Below are 20,203 nucleotides of genomic sequence, written 5' to 3' on the forward strand. Positions count from 1 at the left end.
ATGTGTGCTCACCAGAGAGAGACAGAGGGGGAGTGGGGAAGTGAGAAAGCAAGCTGCCAGGTCCAGGAGTGAACCACAGTCGGCCATGTGCAGGTGCAGTGCCTCAGCCACCATGCCACCTACTGTCCCTGTTTACTGTACAACTTTATAGCACATACCCATCTATTATAGTTGTTTTGATGAGAACAAGTTACAGAGGGACAAAGGAGTTCTAGTATGAGGCTCTTCAATATCCTTGTCAAATCTTGGTATTGTCAGACTTTCAAATTTGCTTTCACCTTCAGCTTGGTATGAAATGCTATCACATACTTGTTCCTAATTAGATTTTTGCTATAAGTCTAAACAACAGCAAAATGGCAACAAAGGAGATTCCGACACTTTTCACTTTGTGCTCGCTCATCTTTCTTTTTTTTCATTGTTCTTTCTCTCTCTCTTTTTCTTCCTTTCTCTCTTTCTCTTTGGTGATATAGTGAGTATAGGTGTCCTCAGCACAGACTTGGAGCCTGACAAACCTAGTTTGCAACCACCGCTCCTCCAGTTTGTAGCAATGTGACCCGACCTGGGTGAATTACAGGACTTTTCTGTGCTTTTGCTATTCCATGTAATAAAATGAATACTAACAATGCCATCTTGCTTGGGGTGGTAAGAAGATCCTATGAGGTAACATGAGCTCAGAACGATCTTGTTGCCTGGTCTATAATAAGCAGTTAACCCACAGTAGCTATTACTGTAATAAATATATTTCTACTTTAGTATTTAGCACTACTGTAGACAGATTACAGGTAATAAAAATAAATAAGAACAATGTGGCCACATAATCAGAGATCAGCTCTAGACAGCTTTAGAAGCGGTTCAATTATGAAACAGTTTTACTGCGTGGAAATATGCTTGCAGATAAAGGCTAAACAAAAAGAGTTAATATCTGTCTCTATGTTACAGTATAAACAGGCATGCACTGTTCTGTTTGGGGCTTAGCATATCATTATCCTTTGTTGATCACTTTTTCCTTGCAGTGCATCTGTTTGTTTGGTTTGCAAAAGACTGATTGAGCTTAGAGGGAATCACTGGTGAGACAGTCAAACAAAAGCACCACCAACAACCAAACAAGCACCAAAGTAGTTTCCTGGAGAAACAATAGCAAAGCGTGAAGTGCACAGATTTTATAGATAAATACGTGGAAATGAGACAAGGTACACTTAGTTATGTAATCTTCAAATTGCTACCTGTCACTGAGCAACACAGATGAATGGGGTGGCACAGGCGACATGGCCAAATGAACCCAAGTTACCCTCTGTGTGCATATTTCCTGTTCCCCGAATGGGAGTAATCAACTGGAGGGAGTCTTCAACCACCTTCTTGTCTTCTTGCAGTGCAAAGAGCAAGCATTCACCACTATTTGATATGTACTGGGAAAACTGATGTAGAACCTGGTACCGTGTAAGACACTAGGCAACAAAATGGACAACCCCCACACCCAAACACACACACACACACACACACACACACACATACAGTCCATGCGCTCCCAGGGCAGAGGGAACCACAACCAGGAGGGACAGCCTGAGCCCGGGGCTGTGCTTCCGAGGTGAAGGAGTCCTTGAAGACAGAGCTTAGTCGAAGCTGGAGAACCTTGCATATCATAAAATCTGACTATGATATTAAATTAATTTATCAGAAAGTATTAGGGTATGATGATAATAAAAAGGTTTTATTAGAATTGGAAAGAATCAGCTTTAAATCTTAGTTCTGCCACTTCCTAGCTGTGCTACGTCTGGCAGAGTATCTACCTTCTGAGCCTCGGTTTCCTCATCAGCAACATGGGGATGATAATAGCCTTTCCTCGATGGGGTGATTGTGAGAATTGAGGAAATAAAGTGTCTAGCCTATGATAAGTGCTCAGTAGAGGATAGGTCTCAAATATCAATGTCTTAATGACTTCTCTTGGAATCATGAAGATAACACTCCGGTGTTACTGTCAGCTGTAAGATGGTCAGTGCAAGGGTCCTAGGGGCAGATTGGGAGGGGCCAGGTCGAAGTCTGACTTTTTCTGTGCCATGACTGGACTCCTCTCCTCTCCTTTCCTCTCCTCTCCTCTCCTCTCCTCTCCTCTCCTCTCCTCTCCTCTCCTCTCCTCTCTTCTCTTCTCTCTTTTTTTCTCTCTTCTTTCTCTTAGATAGGGTCTCACATGTCTCAATTCCCGTGCCTTAGCCTCCCAACTGAGACTACAGGTATGCGTCACCGTACTGGCTCATTTTTAGACAGGTTCTTTCTGTGTCGCCCAGGTCAGCCTCAAGCTCATGACCCTCCTGCCTCAGCCTCCGTGAGGCACTGGACTACAGCCATGTGCCACTGTACCTGGCCTTTAGGTTAGACCGAAAGTTGAACCCAGGCCCCTTGTGCAGTCCCAGCCTGTCAAGCACAATGTCTTTGCAGCACATGTCACTGTGACTGGGCCACCATGACTTTCTTAAATATAGAACCTAAACTAATATTCCCTCATCTGTGAATTGGGGTAATAATAGCACCTCCCTCGTAAGTTTGTTTTGATGGTTAAGTGAGGTAAAATGCTAGAGCAAAGCCTGGCAGCTAAAAAAAAATGCTCAATAAATGTAAGTTCTTGTATGAGGTTGGCACAGTGACATTATGACCCTCTCTTCTGAAAGGGTTCAAACCCCGGGGCATTTATGTATGTATTTGAGTGTCAGGGATTGGTTACTGGGAAGGCAGCCACATCAGCGGTGTGGCCGTGCAGCTAAGAGCAAGGACACATCCTGCCTCCATTATTTGCATGATACTCACTCTAAGGCTGGTCCTTTATTTGTAAAATGGACATATAGGGGCCAGCAGGTTGTGTGAAGGTTAAGGCACTGGATTCCCACATGGCCGACTCCATGATTCAAGTCCCAGTCCTGGTGGCTTAAAAATCATGCTGGGCATGTGTGCATGCATGCATGCCCAAAATCCCAAGAAAAGAATGGAGAGAAGAAATTGTGGTGTGGACATCCCCCCCCCCCCGCCCCGGGAGTGATTTCTCACTTTCTCCTTGTCTGGTGAGTTCATATGTCCTGTGGCAAAAATTAAAAGGAAGGAAGGAAGAAAGGAAGGAAGAAAGGAAAGGTTTCGAATCAGTACCAACTGTACTTTTTTTTTGAGGGGAAAGGGGGTAAACACTGTAATGAACATTGATTACTCACAGTAGGCACACAGTAAACGCTCAGCATATGTCAGCTATTGGTACTGCCGTAGAGCTCATCATCATTCTTTACAAGGGAGTCATGGTTTGAACCCTTTCCAGTGAATGTTAATACTCAATAAAATCCTTGTTGTCTGTTACTTTACCAATAAGAAATAAAGCATTCTCTCTAGAAATAAGCATTTTCTCCCCTACTCACATCATGGTGGACATGAAAAGGACATTAGTGACAGAACTTCTAAAGCTTTTTTGTAAGAAAAAAAAATTCGAATCAGATATCTGAAAAACTATGGCTATGCATTGGAGCTATTTCATACTAGAGGCAGAATTTAAACCCACTTCTCTCGATGCTCAACCTCAGGGGCCCCTTAGTAGAACAGTTTAGAAAACAGTGTGGGGACCAGCAGTTAGCATAATGGCTATGTTGCTGAACTCCCATGTAGTCAACCGTGGTTCGACTCCTGGACCCAGTGGTTTAAACTCATGTCGGGCGCATATGTGTGCATGCCCAAGAACCCAAGGAGAATGGAGGAGAAGGGATTGTGGTGTGGCCATCCTCCCTGGGGGGTGGTTTCTCACTTTCTGTCTCTCTGTCTCTTTCTGTTTTTCTGGCAAGCACACATGCCTGGTAGCAAAAACCTCTCCAAAAAAAGAAAGAAAGAAAGAAAGAAAGAAAGAAAGAAAGAAAGAAAGAAAGAAAGAAAAGAAAGAAAGAAAGAAAGAAAGAAACCAGTGTGAAAACTATAAAGGAGCATAGGATAGGAGATACTGGGCAACTGAACAGGGGAGGAGCAAGAGGGGCTCCTGTCCTGCCTTTCCATGCATTTAGTGCCAGGCAGTTCAGATGCTCAGTGAAGAGCATGACCGTGCAGTGAGAGCTATCCAGATCAATTGAGTTTATATCTGTGAACACTGGGCCAACCTGCCACCCTACAAATCTCAATTTCTGCAGTAGTACCCATTTGCTACAGTGAAGATAGAATGGGGAGCCAGCAGATGGCATGAAGGTTAAGGAGCTGGACTCCCAGGTGGCTGACCCTAGTTCAAGTTCCAGACCTGGCGGCTTGCTTTCTCACTTTCTCTCTCTCTCTTTCTCTTTTTCTGTTTCTCTCTGGTGAGTGCACGTGCCCTACAGCAAATTTTAAATAATAGTAATAGTAAATTAAAAATTAAATAAATAATTCTTTAAAAAAACACAAAGAACAGAATGGATGTTTGTAAAGAACTCTGGTTGCTCCTTGACAAATTATGAAGTGGGAGGGACTCAATACGTGGTTAACTCTGTTAATTGGAAGCATCATGGAAGGGTGAGAAGGATGAAAGACAAGCCATTTGGCACGGTGTAAGTGAATTCTTTGTTCATGGAGGGGTTTTCAATAAAATGTCATCTTGCTTCCACATTTTAAGTATGAGATATTTATATCTTTTTTAAAAAGGGCTAATTGATACTGGGATTATAGACCCCAGATTTTCTATCTACATTTTAATAAAACAAAACATTAATCTCCACTTTAAAAAAATTAGTTATTCTCCACCGGAGTACCCAAGCTGGACTTCGAGACAGTGTCGCTCTATTCCTTGATCGTCTATGCCAAGGACAACCAAGGAGCCACAGCTTCACAGACCATTTTAATCCAGATTGCAGATGTGAATGAGCCACCCATCTTCACCGGATCCCTTGCTCAGAAAAACCAAGGTACAGGGGCTCTTCTCCTGGGTATGGGTATAGGAGTGGTAAAGAGAATAATAATAACCACAGTAATGAAAACTGACTAATGCTTACTGGGCACTAACTATGTAGTAGACACGGTCCTAAGAACTTTAAACGAAAGATTTTATTTAAGGCTCACAGCACAGGAAGTAGGTTCTACTCTTACGCCCATTGTATAGATGACAGGCTTAGAAAGGTGAAGTAACTTGCTCAGTGTAGGACATTATTCATGTCCTTGTTCGGCTATTGTATACTAAAAATTATTTTCTCATTTGTACGATGATTTAATTAGCAGTGTGTCTGTGTTAGCGAAAAGCTTTGTGAGGGCAGGAGCCATGCCTTTTTTGCTCTGTTTTTCACCATGTGTGTGTCTCTCTCTCACTCTCATTTCTCTCTTCCCATCTCTGACTCTTTCTATGTAGTCAAATATTTAATGCCAATATGTCCTCTATTACAAACAAAAACATATGAGGCTCAGGTGTTGGGGGTGCCACTAGCTGTGGAGAGTTACTAGCCCTGTGGAAGCTTCACTTTCCTCATTGATTAAACTGAGATAGGAATCCTTGGTTGATAAAGCTCACTTGAGATAATTTTTTTTAAACTTTTCTTATTTATCTCTCCCATGAGCAAGACGGAGATAAAGAACAACCCCCACAGGGTCTTGATGCCATGATCCATTCCTTGCCTTTAGCCTGCCCCGGATCATGGTCATGTGAATGCCTGGTGTACTCAGGGAGGTCTCTGGACTTCAACAGAGATCCTTCCCATGTGGGGTTACTTCATAAAATGCTTTCACTACTGCTCCACCAGCCAGCCCCCAGCTGAGGGAGTATTTTAAAGTGCCAAGTATTGTATAGTGCCAGACATACAGTAGGTGCTCAATAAATGTTATTCTTCCTGCTTTCCTTTCTCTAAGTTGATGCTAAACTGCTCTAGGACAGATCCAAGGTCAACTCATGCTCTTGACTTCTAAAGCAGGGAACTCTACCAGAGTGCTTGTGAGCTCTATAAGCATTTTCTTCCTGGATGAGCAGGTCAGGTTTCTGGCTACAGTCCAAGCAGGTCAGTGGACCATTCACTATCCACAAAATGGTCCAGCAGCTTCTCCTGGGGTGGGTCTTCCCCTCTGGTGGTCACGGGTCTCACCTGGCCATAATGCTCCTGATCCCTGGATAAATGGTTTGACAAGCACATTTGCAAGTTTGTGGTCCCTGCTGTTTTAAAAACATGGGGAAAGGTCAAACATAAGGAGAAGACAAACATTAATAAAATAGTCAGAAAATGTTCATTTTAGCTGTGTGCTCTGGAGTCATTCAATGTTTATACACCTCAGTAAAATGAAAATGATGAAGTCCCTAATGATGTTAAGTGTGTAGCAATTAATAAGCACTCAAAAATGCTCTCAGCATTGTTATTGTTTAAATTCATTAATCTCTTTGATCTATGCCTAATACATTATAGACCCTTGATAAATAGTGTTTACTATTATTATTATTATTATTGACTTAAAGGGAGTCATCCTATAAAAACATCTGTGCTGAACAATATAGTACTTTTAAGTTTTGTCTGAAATTCAGGATTTGATGAGAGATTTGGGGGTTTATAGTGGTGATACTCATTCAAGCATGTTTATTGTACATTTTCTGGCAGTTACTGAGATTTATATCCTAGAAGACACTGCCCCGGGCACAGTCATTTACAGAGCAGCAGCCAAGGACCCAGAGAATGCTATTTTGCAGGTAATTTATGTTTGAGATTGGAAATATCAGTACCTGGTGGTTTTATGTGTGATTGCATTCAAATATAAAGCCACAGAGACAATCAAGTCAATTATACCCATAATTCAGTTTTCAAACACACCTTATTATTCTTTTTTTTACTCAATCTTAAGGACATTTCAAGTAAAAGCAACTGAGGGCTGGGTTGTCTGGGTCATTGCTTCTTTTATAGTGTGTTGCTTTCTGTGCAGACAGTACCAGCCTAATCTTCAGGTAACTTTTGACAAGAGGCCAAACCATTTCATTTTATTCTTGGGGATCTTGGCTGTGCATACTGTAGAGAAACAATCCAGCTTTCTGGCAGAATTAATTTGTATTTCAGAACTCTAGGTCTTGTCCTCAGGGTTTGTAATACTCCCAAGGGAGAAGAAACTGTAAACTTGGTGCCAAGAACTTGGGTTTACGTCTTAACCTTACCACTACAAATCATTTAACACTTTGCTTTGATGTTTCAGCCATAAAGTTGGAAAAATGATACCTTCTTTGTCTCTTCTTGTATTACTTTCTCTTGTCCTACTAAAATATAGTAATAATGACTGTGAAGGTAGTTCTTAAACTATAAAGCATCTTGCAAATGACAGCATTTATATTACTCTCTTAATTGTTGGTGCCATATGGAGTGGTTATGGCACCATTAAGCTATAATGTTTTCAGCTAATGGATTGATAGACAAGAATATCATGCCTTTAATTTTAATGTTGTACTCTCAAAATTTACAATCGATAATGCCACTGGATCCTTGCTCAAAGTGCTTTGAGTCTTACACAATTTTATTTAAGCAATACATGGCCACTCATGTCTGAGGCATTGTCCATATGGGTTTAAAAGTATTGAATACACTTGAATAATTATACAAAGGAGCACCGTGGTTGTCAAGCTCCCCACATACACATATTTGTCTTGTCCTCCTCCCAGTAACATAATGCCACATTCCAAGATGGGACTGGAAAGGTCACAGCTTCCTTTACAACATGCAATTAAACCACCTAATCATGCATATTGCTCCAAATCAACATGTTCAAGATTATAGTATTGAATCCAGCACTGAGTAGCTCTTGCCACATGGGAACCAGATACTGTATTGCGGTTGCTTCCTTGGTGTTCTCCATGGCAGCTCACCCACCATGTTGACATTGTAGGGTGGGAAACACATCACATTCCAAAAGAGTTTAGCTGTGACTTCAACATGCAATCAAAATGTTGTACTAGCCAATTAACACAAGTAATTCTTTTCAAATGAAGGATTCCCAAATGCTTGCTCATACAGATTAAATGCTTCTGGCCTTGGCCCTATACTTTTCTCAGAAAGGAATTGTCTCCTGAGCCATATTTGGAAGGCCCATGCAATGTTCTTTGTGAACTTTACCAAACATGGAATGACATTTCAGTGATGACATAGACTGTGGAAACTTAGACGTGGATACACTCCTACTCACATCCTCCCAACACGTAGATTAGACCAGATGTGTTATTCAAGCACTCATGACTTAGAAGCAGCCCTTATTTGTTTGAACCTATATATTGATTCAGAGATAAACAGATTCTAATATGTGGAAGAGCTTCTCACTTGTGGAGCCTGATCTATGATGATGATGATGATGACAATGATGATGACGATGATGATAACGTTAGTAACTGATGTGTGTTTATCATATGATAGGCATATACTCAACATCATTGAATCTCCATGTTGACCATTAACGTAGATGTTATTGTTTGCTATGATAGTACATAATAGATTGATAAACAGAGTGTTACACCTTTAATTTATAAATGAAGAACGAGGTGAATAGAAATGACATAATTAGTCTAAACAGCAAGTAATGAAATTGGGATTCAAATTGATGTTCAGTTTTGCTCTACATCTCTTGTATTTTCTACTATACTAACAATTTCCAAAATATATTCCACAAAGCACAAGTCCCACCAGATGTTCCATGAAAAAAATGAAAGATCTGTGATAAAATGATATGGGGAGGGACTGGCAGATGGTGTAGTAGTTACGTTCCCAGACTCCCACATGGCTGACCATGGTTTGAGTTCCAGACCCACTGGCTTCAAAATCATGCTGGGTGTATGTGCATGTGTGCCCAAGATCCCAGGAGAAGAATGGAGGAGAAGGGACTGCTGCATGGCCATCCCTCCTGGAGGGTGATTTCTCATTTTCCCTCTCACTGTGTCTGTCTGTCTGTCTCTCTCTCCCGTGAGTGCATGTGCCCTAAGGCAAAAACCTCTAAAAAATGATTTGGGCAAATGGTGTCTACATCTCTCTCTTAAATTAACAATACACAGTTGTCTAGTAGACATTTCTTTTATCAGGTGTCTGCTAATTATTGTCTGTAGCACTTAAAAAATGTAACACCTAACATTTTATGTAATGACTAACCAGCATTCCACAGCAGAGGATTGTGCTAGATCATACTATGTGATTGGGGCTGTTACAATGATAATGGATGAAATTCCAGGTAAGTAAGTACATTGCTCATAATCGTTGCTGGGTAAATGTTAATCTAGTAAGATTAGATTTCACACACATCTAGATGCACCTAAACCCCAGGACGAAGGCTTTTCATGCTTTACCACCATGTCTATGGTATGTATTAAAGGTACTCCACAATCTTGGATGGGGGGTACACTCCAGAAACTCCATTGAGTTCTCACAGTGAAGATGCCAAAAAAGGTCACTTATGTCTTTGGGAGAGGAAGAGAAACATTGTGAAATAAACCCAGAGCCTTCCCCATAGCAAAGGCCTGCTCTTCAGGGTAGAAGACTGCCTGAGCCTTAAACATATGATATACACATATGTTTGTGGGAAGGTAGAAAAAACAGGTAAAGCAAGGCCATAGTGTCTTGGTTTTATCTCAGGTTGATTAAAAAATGGCTGACATGGAAGATCCTCCCATCTTCCTGCACTGCAATAATGAGGTGCCTGGATGACACCTACTCTGCCATGTGTAGGGGACATCTGCCAAGATGCTTCCTGGATCTTCTCAACTCTACCCCAACTCTCATGTACAAGCCCCTCCACTTCAGTCCATGTGACCGTTTTACTCTTCCTGGCTCAGTGGTAGTGGTGGCGAGAAGGTAGCTTGTGTCTTCCTTTACTGCTTATTACACCAAAAGTCAGTTGGGAGGCTGAATACATTGTCTCAATTCAATTGTGCTTTTAAAATTCTATATCTTGGGGGCCATGTAGATGCTACTTACTGACTCAAAAACAAGAAGTGTGGGGTGAGTATTATCTTGCTCAACATTTCCCCCCCCATTAATGGTAAAATAAACTATTCCCTAAAAGTTCTCTTTCAAAGTATTGTATTGTGGACTAGCTGGTGGGATGATGGTTAAGGCAGTTAGATACCACATAGTTGACTGCAGTTCAAGTCCCAGATCTGGTGGTTTGAACAACACACCTGGCACATGTGCATGCATGACCAAAATCCAAAGAGAATGGAGGAGAAGGGATTGCAGCGTGGCCTTCCTCCCAGTAGGAGGTGCTTTCTCACTTTCCTTCTCTGTCTCTCTCTGCTGAGGTCCAGCGCCCTATAGTAAATTTGAAAAGAAGGAAGAATTGTGTTGTGCCTTAGCGTGTCTGACTGTGAAAATAGTTACTTAGCATCTTGTGAAAATAAGTCCGGATTTTCAAGACAAGTAGCCAGGTGGGGCAGTGGGGAGAGATGAGAGTAAACAGAGGGCGGGAAAGGTGAGATTGGGATGTGATTGGGCTCTGTTCATGAAATAAGATTTAATACCTCCATTTCAAAGTAAAATACCTTATTCAAGGTACTCCAAAGTTAATGACAAGTCTTAGATGATAGGTCTTTGAATAGATCGTAAATAGATCTTTAGCCTTATGTATTAGGAAGTAAGCAGGTAAGTCAACATTCTAATAAAGATTTTTAAAAGTTCCATTGTAAATAATTTCTGGAAGTTTCATAGTAGCCCTTGAAAGAGAAAAGGATATGCCATCTAGTCATGAATATATATATCTATTTGTATGATTTTATTATTTTTCTCTCTTTGGTAAAATAAATGTAATGAATCAATGTAGCTACAGAAATAAACCATATTTTTTCATGCAGTCAAGAATATTGACTGAAAGCTGACAATGATCAGATTTTTATGGAAAAGTGATATTTGGAAATTCTAAGAAGCATAATTAGTGATGGAATCATCAAAAGGCTTAACAATTATACTGCAGCAGAGCTTATAATTACGGGGCTGAGGATTTTAATTACATACTCCTATTATATAACTCAGCTGTAAAACAAACATTAAGAGGGAGAAGAAGATGAGTCTATTGAGCTAAAAAACAGAATATGTAAATTTTGGCTTTACAATTTGGGGAGGTAATTTTGATGTTAATGGATTGTTTTAAAATATGATCATTTTAGAGAAAAGGCCCATGTCTTTTGGATAGCATTTACATTTTCAATTTTTATGTTTCACATGTGGGCAGAAACACACATCAGATAGGTAAACGATATTCAGCTATTGGAAAACCATGTCGTTTCTGTACAAGTTTCAGGCAAAATTATAGTCTTTTTCTGCTTTTCATAAACTTTAATCACTTAGAGAATATATTAGGACTCTTGTGCCTGCACCTAAGAGAAAACTTGACACAAATGAAATATGTGACTGTCGCAACTGGAAAGTCCAAGGTCGTAGATTGAGTTTCCAGCGCAGCTACATTTGGGGTCCACATGACATCAGCAGGATAAGGTGTACTGTAGGACCCATGACCTTCAAGCTGCCATGTCTCCTTTGGAAACAAGCTGATGTAAGGAGTATGGGTCCTAAGAACCTAGTAATAATTGCAAACCCATCTTGGGATAAACTCCTTTCCCACGATCTCAGGTCTTCTCTATGGCTCTGACTGGCTCATGTGCTAGTCCTTAAGGAAACAATGTGGCAAGATAAGATATGATGCACAGAATTGCGTAGCCTAGTCCATGTGCTTTAACCCCAGGAATTATGGGTGGGAGGAGTTTGGACTACAAAACCCCTGGGACTGAGAGGGAAGATTGGCCCAGCAAAGAGCTGCTATGAAGTACCTGAATGGATAGACAGCCTCAAATCAAATGCTACTCACTGTGGTAAGCTGTCTACATCAAACCAGCCTGCCAAGACTTGCCAGTTCTTCCTTAACTCTGCTCTGTGTGAACAGAGCCTATCCATAATTTAAATATTCCAAAACACTTCTCATTTTGCCCAAGTTGGTCAATGTTAAAACTCTCTTTTCAGGGGAATAACCCTGAAAACATTTATAGAGATAGAAATTACATAATATATAATATAATATATAGACTATAATACATGATTATAGAAATAGAAATCTTTCAAGGGGCGTGATGGTGGCATAGCAGTAAAACACAATGCTCTAATCCCACATGGGAGGATGCCTGGTTTAAGTCTGGGGACCTCGCTAAGTATGCCGGGTTGAAGAGAAAATTGCTTTGTCTTGAGCATGCTGAAATTGAGAAGCTAATTAGACATCTACAAAGAGTAAACAGTAGATTAAAGTATCTGAGGCTCAGCAAAGACATGGGAGTTGGAGTATCAATTTGGAGTTACAATTTGTACAGGTATTTACAACCTGGAACTAAATGAGGTTACTCAGAGTATAAATGAGACTATGGAGGAGAAGGATCCAAGGATTGAGCCTAGGGATTCCCCAGCATTTGAAGGCTAGGATGAGGAGGAGAATAGAGAAGATGAGATTGAACAAGACCAGTAAGGAAAAGTAAAATTGGGAGAGTATAGTGTCTCCCAGAGCCTAGAAAAATGTATACAATTTGTTCATCTAAGGCAACAGGGAGGAAGTCAGGGTGTAAGGAAACATGCAGAAAGGTAAATTGTTGGGCTGGCCCTATAATCTAGTGGTTAAAGGAGCCAGATTCCACATGACTGACCATGGTTTGAATCCTGACCCCAAGGGCTTGAAAAACATACTAGGTGCGGGCGCGTGTGCATGCGTGCCCAAGATCCCGAGAGGAGAATGGAAGAGAAGGGATTGCGGCGTGGCCATCCCCCCTGGGAGGTGATTTCTCGCTTTCTATCTCTCTGTCTCTCTCTGTCTGGCGAGTGCACACGCCTTATAGCAAAAACATACTGGGTGCATATTCATACTCAAAATCCCAATAGGATGGAGAAATGGAGGAGAAAGGATTGTGGTATGACCATGTACTATTGACGGGGGCACTTTCTCCCTCCTACTCTCTAATATCACTATAAAGTAAGGCTTTAGCAGTGAAGGAAAAAAAAAAATCCCTCTCTCATAGACCTTATCTTCTATTGGTAGGAATAGTGATTTCATATTTTAGAATATCGGATGCAACCAAGTGTTAGGGAGCAAAACAAAGCAGGGAAGGGGATGAAGAATTCTGCAGGGGAGTAGTTTCTGATTTTTGAAACAATCATCGATGATGGTGAAAAGAATGGCAGTGGATATTTTTCTTTCAATTGTTTCTGCTCAGTAAAATGGGAAACAAGAGCTGCGGCAGACAGTGGGGAGCTGGAGGGGTCATAGGGAGTGCTAGGATTTGAGGAAGGTCAAGGTGTGAATTCCCTGTTCCCAAGAGAAAGAGAGAAAGAATCAGAAATGCAAATTTGAAGGGAATGGTTCAGGGAGGAGGTGGAGGATCTAGGGGAGTTTGCTGATGAGAGACTGATTATCTGAGGGCACAACGGGGAAGGCTTGGTGGATGGCTGGAATGAGTGTCCTAGAGGTGATGACTGAACTTTCTGGAGTACTGAGGTATGTGAGGTATGATGGAATGTTCCGATGGTGGCTCAAGGCGGTGGAATGTGGATAGTCTGTCTTGATTGTAACTTCTGCCTGAGACAGGTCCCTCAGTAAGTTCAGATAGCTGACGCAGTCATTGCTGCTGTGGGGAGAGTAGGGTGCCATCTTGTTTGGAGCAGAAAGTGCTCTTGGCGGCTCTCTTATAAAACCTGCTATGGTTGGAGTCTAGAGGGAGAGAATGGAGTGGGAGTATCTCAGGATTTATTATATAGGAATCCATAATTTAAGTTTATTCACAGAAGGAAAATAAAGATTCCATGATTATTAGCCTGTTCAATGTCAACAGCCAACCAAATAAGACAAAACAAAAATGTTCTGTTCACATTTTAAAGGTTAATGAAAAAATAATATCACGCAGTTCTGGTAGTACCTGGATACTCAAACCTCTGCCCAAATTTATCAAAAAGAAAATGTTTGCATCGAATTAAACACACACACACACACACACAAAGCTAGCCCTTTGGTCTGCTCTGTACCAGTTAGCATAACAATGGAATGATTTACTTTTTTGGGTAGAGATTTTTGTTATAGGGCTTGTAGACTTGCCAAAGAGACAGAGAGAAGCAGAGAGATAGAATGTAAGAAATCATCCTCTAGTGAGGATGACCACACCGCAATTCCTTCCTCTCCATTCTCCTTTTGGGATTTTTTGGGCACATATGCACATGCACCCAGAGTGAGTATCAAGCCTCTGGGTTCGAGACCCGAACTGCAATCAACTACACGGGAGTCCAACGACATACCCACTACATTGTCTGCTGGTCTTTGGAATGATTTACTTTTATGTACTTGGTTTGCCATCATGCAGACATATTAATACTCATAAAATTGTGTTACCTGTCCTTCATGTAAACATGCAATGGGCCTTGTTCTTGATTGATTGTCTTCATGGTAGACACTCAGGAAATGTTTGCAGAGTCACTTGAAAGATTAATTTCTGAGTAGCTCCCAGTGGGCTAGTGTAATTCGTTTTATAATTTCATCTTTTGGTAGTACCAAGAGAAAAGAAGAAAGATGTGAGTCATAGACCTTGACATTCTTGGAAAAGTCTGGTATATGATGAAATGTTTAGGTACACACTAGCCAAGTGAATTTGAGAACTGAGGCAATTATCTGAGTTATTCAGGCTAAAAAACAATTTTGCTCAAAATAGCTATGTAACTGGGGAAAAATGATTTTAAGAAAAGCTTTAATTATGTAGAAATATCTTTAATTTTCCACACAAAAGGCAGATGTTTGGAGAAAGCCAGTCTTATTTTTAATAAATTTTGGAGGCAGTATTTACTTCAACATTGCACAACTTGCAACATTCTCCACAAGATGGCATGCAAGTTTGTAACATACTGAAGCCAGTAATCATGCCATTGCTACATTATCCTGCATCAGGCAATCAATTATGAAAAATCCCACTGTAAATGATTCCTTTTTTTTTCTCTCTCTCTCTTCCTAAATTACGAATGTGTACATTCTGGCAATGTTTTCTATACGTATAGGTCTTACAAACACATGTATGTCTGAGTGTAATTATTTAAAGAATGTGCGAAAAAAATCAATAATGTAAGTCTAGTCACCTGAGGCAAATGATCATTTGGTGATGATTAGTTTTGTTTAAAGTTGACACAGGTTAAAGGTTCAAAAAGACAAAACAAACAAAAATGTTCTGCTATGCATGTTTGAAAAGAAATTGTTGTGAGACTCAGAAAAGAATTATAATAAGATGTTTATTTTTAGGAGAATTTATTTTATTATTTTAAAATATTCCTGAAAATGTTTCTTGGGACAACTGGGAAAAAAAGGGGCAATATGTTGAAAATTACTGTGGATCTTTTGTTTGTTTGTTTTTGCCCTTCATGAGAGAGAGTGAGGCAGAGAGAAAGAGAGACAGGGATCCCCAGCACGGTCTCCACGTGACAAGCCACTCCCCTGTCCCAGCTGTCTCTGATCATGGCCATGTGACATACACTTGGCATACTCAGGAAGGGCCTGGGACAGGCACCTGGGACCTTTCCCATGTGGGTCCATTTGCATTGCTGGGCTACACACAGCCCCCCGCCTCACTGTGGTTCTTTACCTTGGCTAGATCAATAAAACCAAGTGGGATGATTTTAAACAAATCACAAATGTCTGGGCCACAATCAGATCAATTAAAGCAGAACTCTAGGTATTGGAATTTTTTAAAAAGTATTTATTTTTATTTATTATCATTAAGTTTGCTATAGGACATGTGTGCTCACCAGAGAGAGAGAGACCAAGTCCAGGACTCAAACTGGTCAGTCATTTGGGAGTCCAGCACCTTAACAACTCCACCTTCCTGGCCCCTGGTATTGCTTTTAGATAGGATTTCACTATGTTGACTCCTCCTACCTGAGCCTCCTAGCCAGGATGACAGGTGTGGGCCAATACACCTGTCCTGTTTTAGACATTGTCTATGTTGCCCAGGCCAGCTTGGAACTCCCCATGCTCTGGCCTCAGCCTCCTGGGTCCCTGTGACTACAGATGTTATCTTGGCTGGGCTGCAGGCAAGAGAACTTTCACAAAGCTTCCTAGCATTCTGGTGTTAACTTAGACACCAAGTTCACCCACAGTAGGGTGATTACCTTCTTTATCACTAATACAGCTCACCTTTTCTTGCAATGCAATGCTCTGGGTAGCCCTAACCATTCAATTCAGAGTCAAAATGATGTCTACTTGCTATCAGAATTATCAAAGAACATGAAACAGAATGAAATGTTATCCACATAGAAGGGAATGGTTTCTTCTTGTGAACTCAGCCAAAAGGCTGAGAAGTCATGGCTGACTAGTTTCTTCATGTGATAACAAATTCTTTCTAGCATGATTCATCCAAACAATCATTTTGGCTTCTGTAATAAAGGAAGTTCTGTAATAAAGGGAATGGATAATGCTCACACTTTTTTCTTTTTTTTTTTAAGAGAGAAATTTTTGCTATAAGGCACATGTGATCACTAGAGAGACAGAGAGAGACACACACAGAGAGAAAGTGAGAAATATGGCCAACAGTCCCTTCTCCTTCAGTCTTCTCTTGGGATTTTGGGCACACATGCACATGCACCCAGCATAAATACTCTGTACAAATCCTTCTGGATAACATTTTACCATTTCTGTGTGGGATACCCCATTCCCTGCCAACTTCAACGAGATTTGCTTCCATCAGTCAGAAGAAGGCTGTCCTTGAACATTTCTTGCAGGTTGAAAGAAAGGGGAATACTGGAGTTGACCTCTCTGTGAAGTAACCCTTAGCTGCTGAATGAGTATGAAAACCCATCTCCTTTCCTTGGGTGGGGACAACTCTGAGGCATAACTTAGACTCCTGAGCTCCCCTCTGGGATCAGGTCAAAACTGCTTCTATGGGACCTGGAGAAGGCATTTTTCTTGGTTTCCTCCCCTTCTCTGTCCATTACACTTTTCCTGGAGCACTTATTAAATGACTTGCACACAAATTTTCACGTCGGGATCTGTGTCTGAGGAACCCCTAGGACACATACCAAAACCTAAGGCCCAGGGCCGCAGGAGTATGTAAATAAGTCTCACTTTCAATCATGCAGAGGTAAGCCATCTGGGAGGAACATGTGAAATAATGAATAATGTGGGTCCACTCAGATCCATGAAAGATGTAGGATCTAAATAGATTTCCAGATTGAAGTGTAAAAAACGTAGAAGTGCTGTATCAATAGAACTCAGACTCAGCTGCACTGTGAAATTACCCAAAGTGTTTTTTAAAAATACTGATGCCCAGGTTATACCGCCATAGATTCTGATTTCATTAGTCTGGGATGTGATCTGGACATTGGTGTATTTAAAGCTCCCTGAGTGATTCTGCTGTTTAGCCAATGTTGAGAATTATTTTAAAAGAACCAAATTTAGACTAGACTAAAAATTACTCTGGTCAGCCTGTTAAAAATTCACATGCCCAGGCCCCACCACCCCAGATATTCTGATTCAAATAGGTCTGCATCTCTAATAAACACTTATGGAAATTCTGTAGGTATATAAAAATCCAGAAAACAATATAATGAGTTCCCATTGAATTATCTAGCTTCCCTCAAAACTTGTGGATGAGAGTTTTTAATGTCTAGTGGTCCTTAGGTGGTCAGGTCATATATCAAGAGACATGGCAAAACGTTTTATAAAGTTAGCTTTTCAAAGAGCCAGCAGATGGTGTGGTGGTTGGGGTGCTGGACTCATATGGCCAACTGTGTTCAAATCCCAGACCTGGCTGCTTACTTTCTCATTTTCCCTCTCTCAATCTCTCTTTCTCAATCTCCCTTTCTCTGGTAAGTGTGCATACCCTGTAGCAAATTAAAACATAACAATGATAATCAAAAAAAAAATTTTAATTAGCATTTCAGATGCCTTAAGTGTCACCAGGTGAAGGGTAAATACCTCGGTAACTACACTGGGAACATCAGGCTTAGTCAGGGATGGCAATCAGCTTCAATTTGCAGACTTTCTATGACTGATGGATCTGCTCTCGGGAGTGTTGAGGAAGATTCTGAGGCTGAGTCTGGGTTCAGCTAGCAAAGGCACAATGCATGCTGGGATAGCTTTAGCTAACTGTTGGGGCAACGTATTAGAAGTGGTTCGTTAGGCTTTGTGCTGAGAAGAATGAGGCTTCTAATAGCCCAGTGAAAGTGTATAGAGAGAAAATTATTATTTTTATTGCTTGTAAAGTGAATGTAAGAGAGTAATCATGTACTCTGGAGGAAAGTAATAAGGATCTCACGTGAAAGCTCAAGGCTTTCAAATCCCAGCATAACTCTCATCCTACTGCTGTTGAAAATGCTCAGGGTAAGTCACTATTAATTTCTTTTTTCTTTTTAAAAGAGGTTTTGCCTTAGGGTACATGTACTCACTGGAGAGACACAGAGACAGTGAGAGGGAAAGTGAAAAATCACCCCCCCCCCCCGGGGGGATGGCCATGCCACAATCCCTTTTCCTCCATTTTTTTCCTGGGATCTTGAGCACATACATACACACACCCAGTGTGGTTTTCAAGCCACGGAGTCTGGGTCTCAAACTGTGGTCAACCATGTGGGAGTCCAGCAATGTAACCACTATGCCATCTGCTAGCCCACACTTTCTACAAAGCCCTAGGATGAAAATATAAGGTTACACTAACTTAATTAATGTTTAGTCTAGAATTCTATCTGTTTTTAGTTTGAAACTATTTTCTCAAAAACGAATCTCTTCTATAAAATGTTTTATAGGTGAATGATTAGTCCGTAGGCAATACTTGTGCTCTAACTAAAATCAAAGAATATTTCGCCACTAGAAAAAAAAAATCAGCCCATATCATACTTCTGCACTAACTCCCCTCAGGAAAATATTGCCTTGAGTCAAACTACCAAATTAGACACAGTTAAAAGAAACTTCAAAAAAAAAAAAAATCATGGGGACCAGCAGTTACCATAATGGCTATTTCGCTGAACTCCCATGTAGTTGACCGTGGTTCAAGTCCCGGACCGGGTGGCTTAAATTCACTCTGGGCACATGTGTGTGTGCGTGCCCAAGATCCCGAGAGGAGAATGGAAGAGAAGGGATTGCAGCGTAGCCATTCGTGCATTATTTTTTTCTTAGTATGCATTTTTCAGGAACTTTTTGAAGACCTTTCATTACATCAGCACAAGAGCACAAGTTCTAAAGTTAGTGAACTTAGGTTAAAATTTGAATTTTTCTATTTTCTGACTTTGTGACCTGGACAAGTCTCAGTCTCTCTCTGTATTTGTTTCTCTATTTGTAATAGGGTTAATAATAGGATCTCACTCAGGGATCAAATGAGCTAATGTAGTGCCCGTAAAAGCTTTGAATAGTGCTTGCCAGATGGCACTCAATAAATATTAGCTGATATTATTAGTATATTTTGTGATAATAAACAATCTTGGTTTTTCTCCTGCTTTTCTGACTAATCTCTTATTTTCTAAGTTCATCCTCCTCTGTGAGACCTTCAAATGCTAAAAAATTCTCGGGGTTCCATTTTTACATTACTCTTCTTCTACCCTTCCCTCCCCTCCCCTCCCTTCTCCTCCTCTCCCTTTCCTTCCTTTTCCCCCTCTTCTTTTCTTTTACCTTCTGTTACTTCCTCTGTGAACAGTAACATTGAATTGAATAGCTCTATAACTATGTTCTTGCCCACCTAAATTCTTCAAACCCTGCTTACAACATTTTAAAATAGGCTTAAAGGGACCAGCAGTTGGTGTAGTGGTTATGTTGCTGGACTCCCACATAGTTGACCACAGTTTGAGTCCTAGACCTGGTGGCTAAAAACATGTTGGGCACATGTGCATGAATGCCTAAGATCCCCAGAGGAGAATGGAGGAGAAGGGATTGAGGTATGACCATACCCCTGGGGAGTGATTTCTAACTTTCTGTCTCTCTCTGTCTCTCCAGCAAGCACATGTTTCCTATAGCAAAAATCTCTCTCTCTCTCTCAAAAAAAAAAAAAAAAATAAAAAAAAGGTTTAACTATAATGCTTTAAAGATAGAAAGATAGGGGCTGGATCATGGCCCAGTGATAAAACGTGACACTCCATGAGACTGAACAAAATGGGAAGAAGGTTCCAGATTCATGTCCAGAATCCTCCCTGAGCACACTGGGCACACCTGTGCTCATGATCGGGGGCTGGTAAGCTGGGGATGGGTCATTGCATCAGGACCCTATTGGGGGTGCTCTCTGTTTCTCTTTCTCTTTCTCTGTCTCTCT

General features: G+C 40.8%; 1 protein-coding gene across 1 annotated transcript in view; it reads left to right on the top strand.

Moving 5' to 3' along the window:
• Window positions 1–216: 216 nt before the first annotated feature.
• Window positions 217–20,203, top strand: part of LOC102467815 (cadherin-related family member 3) — a 64,369-nt gene continuing 44,382 nt past the window's right edge. Inside the window, exons 1-3 of the mRNA XM_027775506.1 lie at window positions 217–288; window positions 4,718–4,889; window positions 6,555–6,643. Coding sequence (XP_027631307.1) covers window positions 217–288; window positions 4,718–4,889; window positions 6,555–6,643 — 333 coding nt within the window. The remainder of the gene's footprint in view (window positions 289–4,717; window positions 4,890–6,554; window positions 6,644–20,203) is intronic.

Source organism: Tupaia chinensis, unplaced genomic scaffold (genome assembly GCF_000334495.1).
Source record: "Tupaia chinensis unplaced genomic scaffold, TupChi_1.0 Scaffold000569_1, whole genome shotgun sequence".
NCBI classification, from domain to species: Eukaryota; Metazoa; Chordata; class Mammalia; order Scandentia; family Tupaiidae; genus Tupaia; species Tupaia belangeri.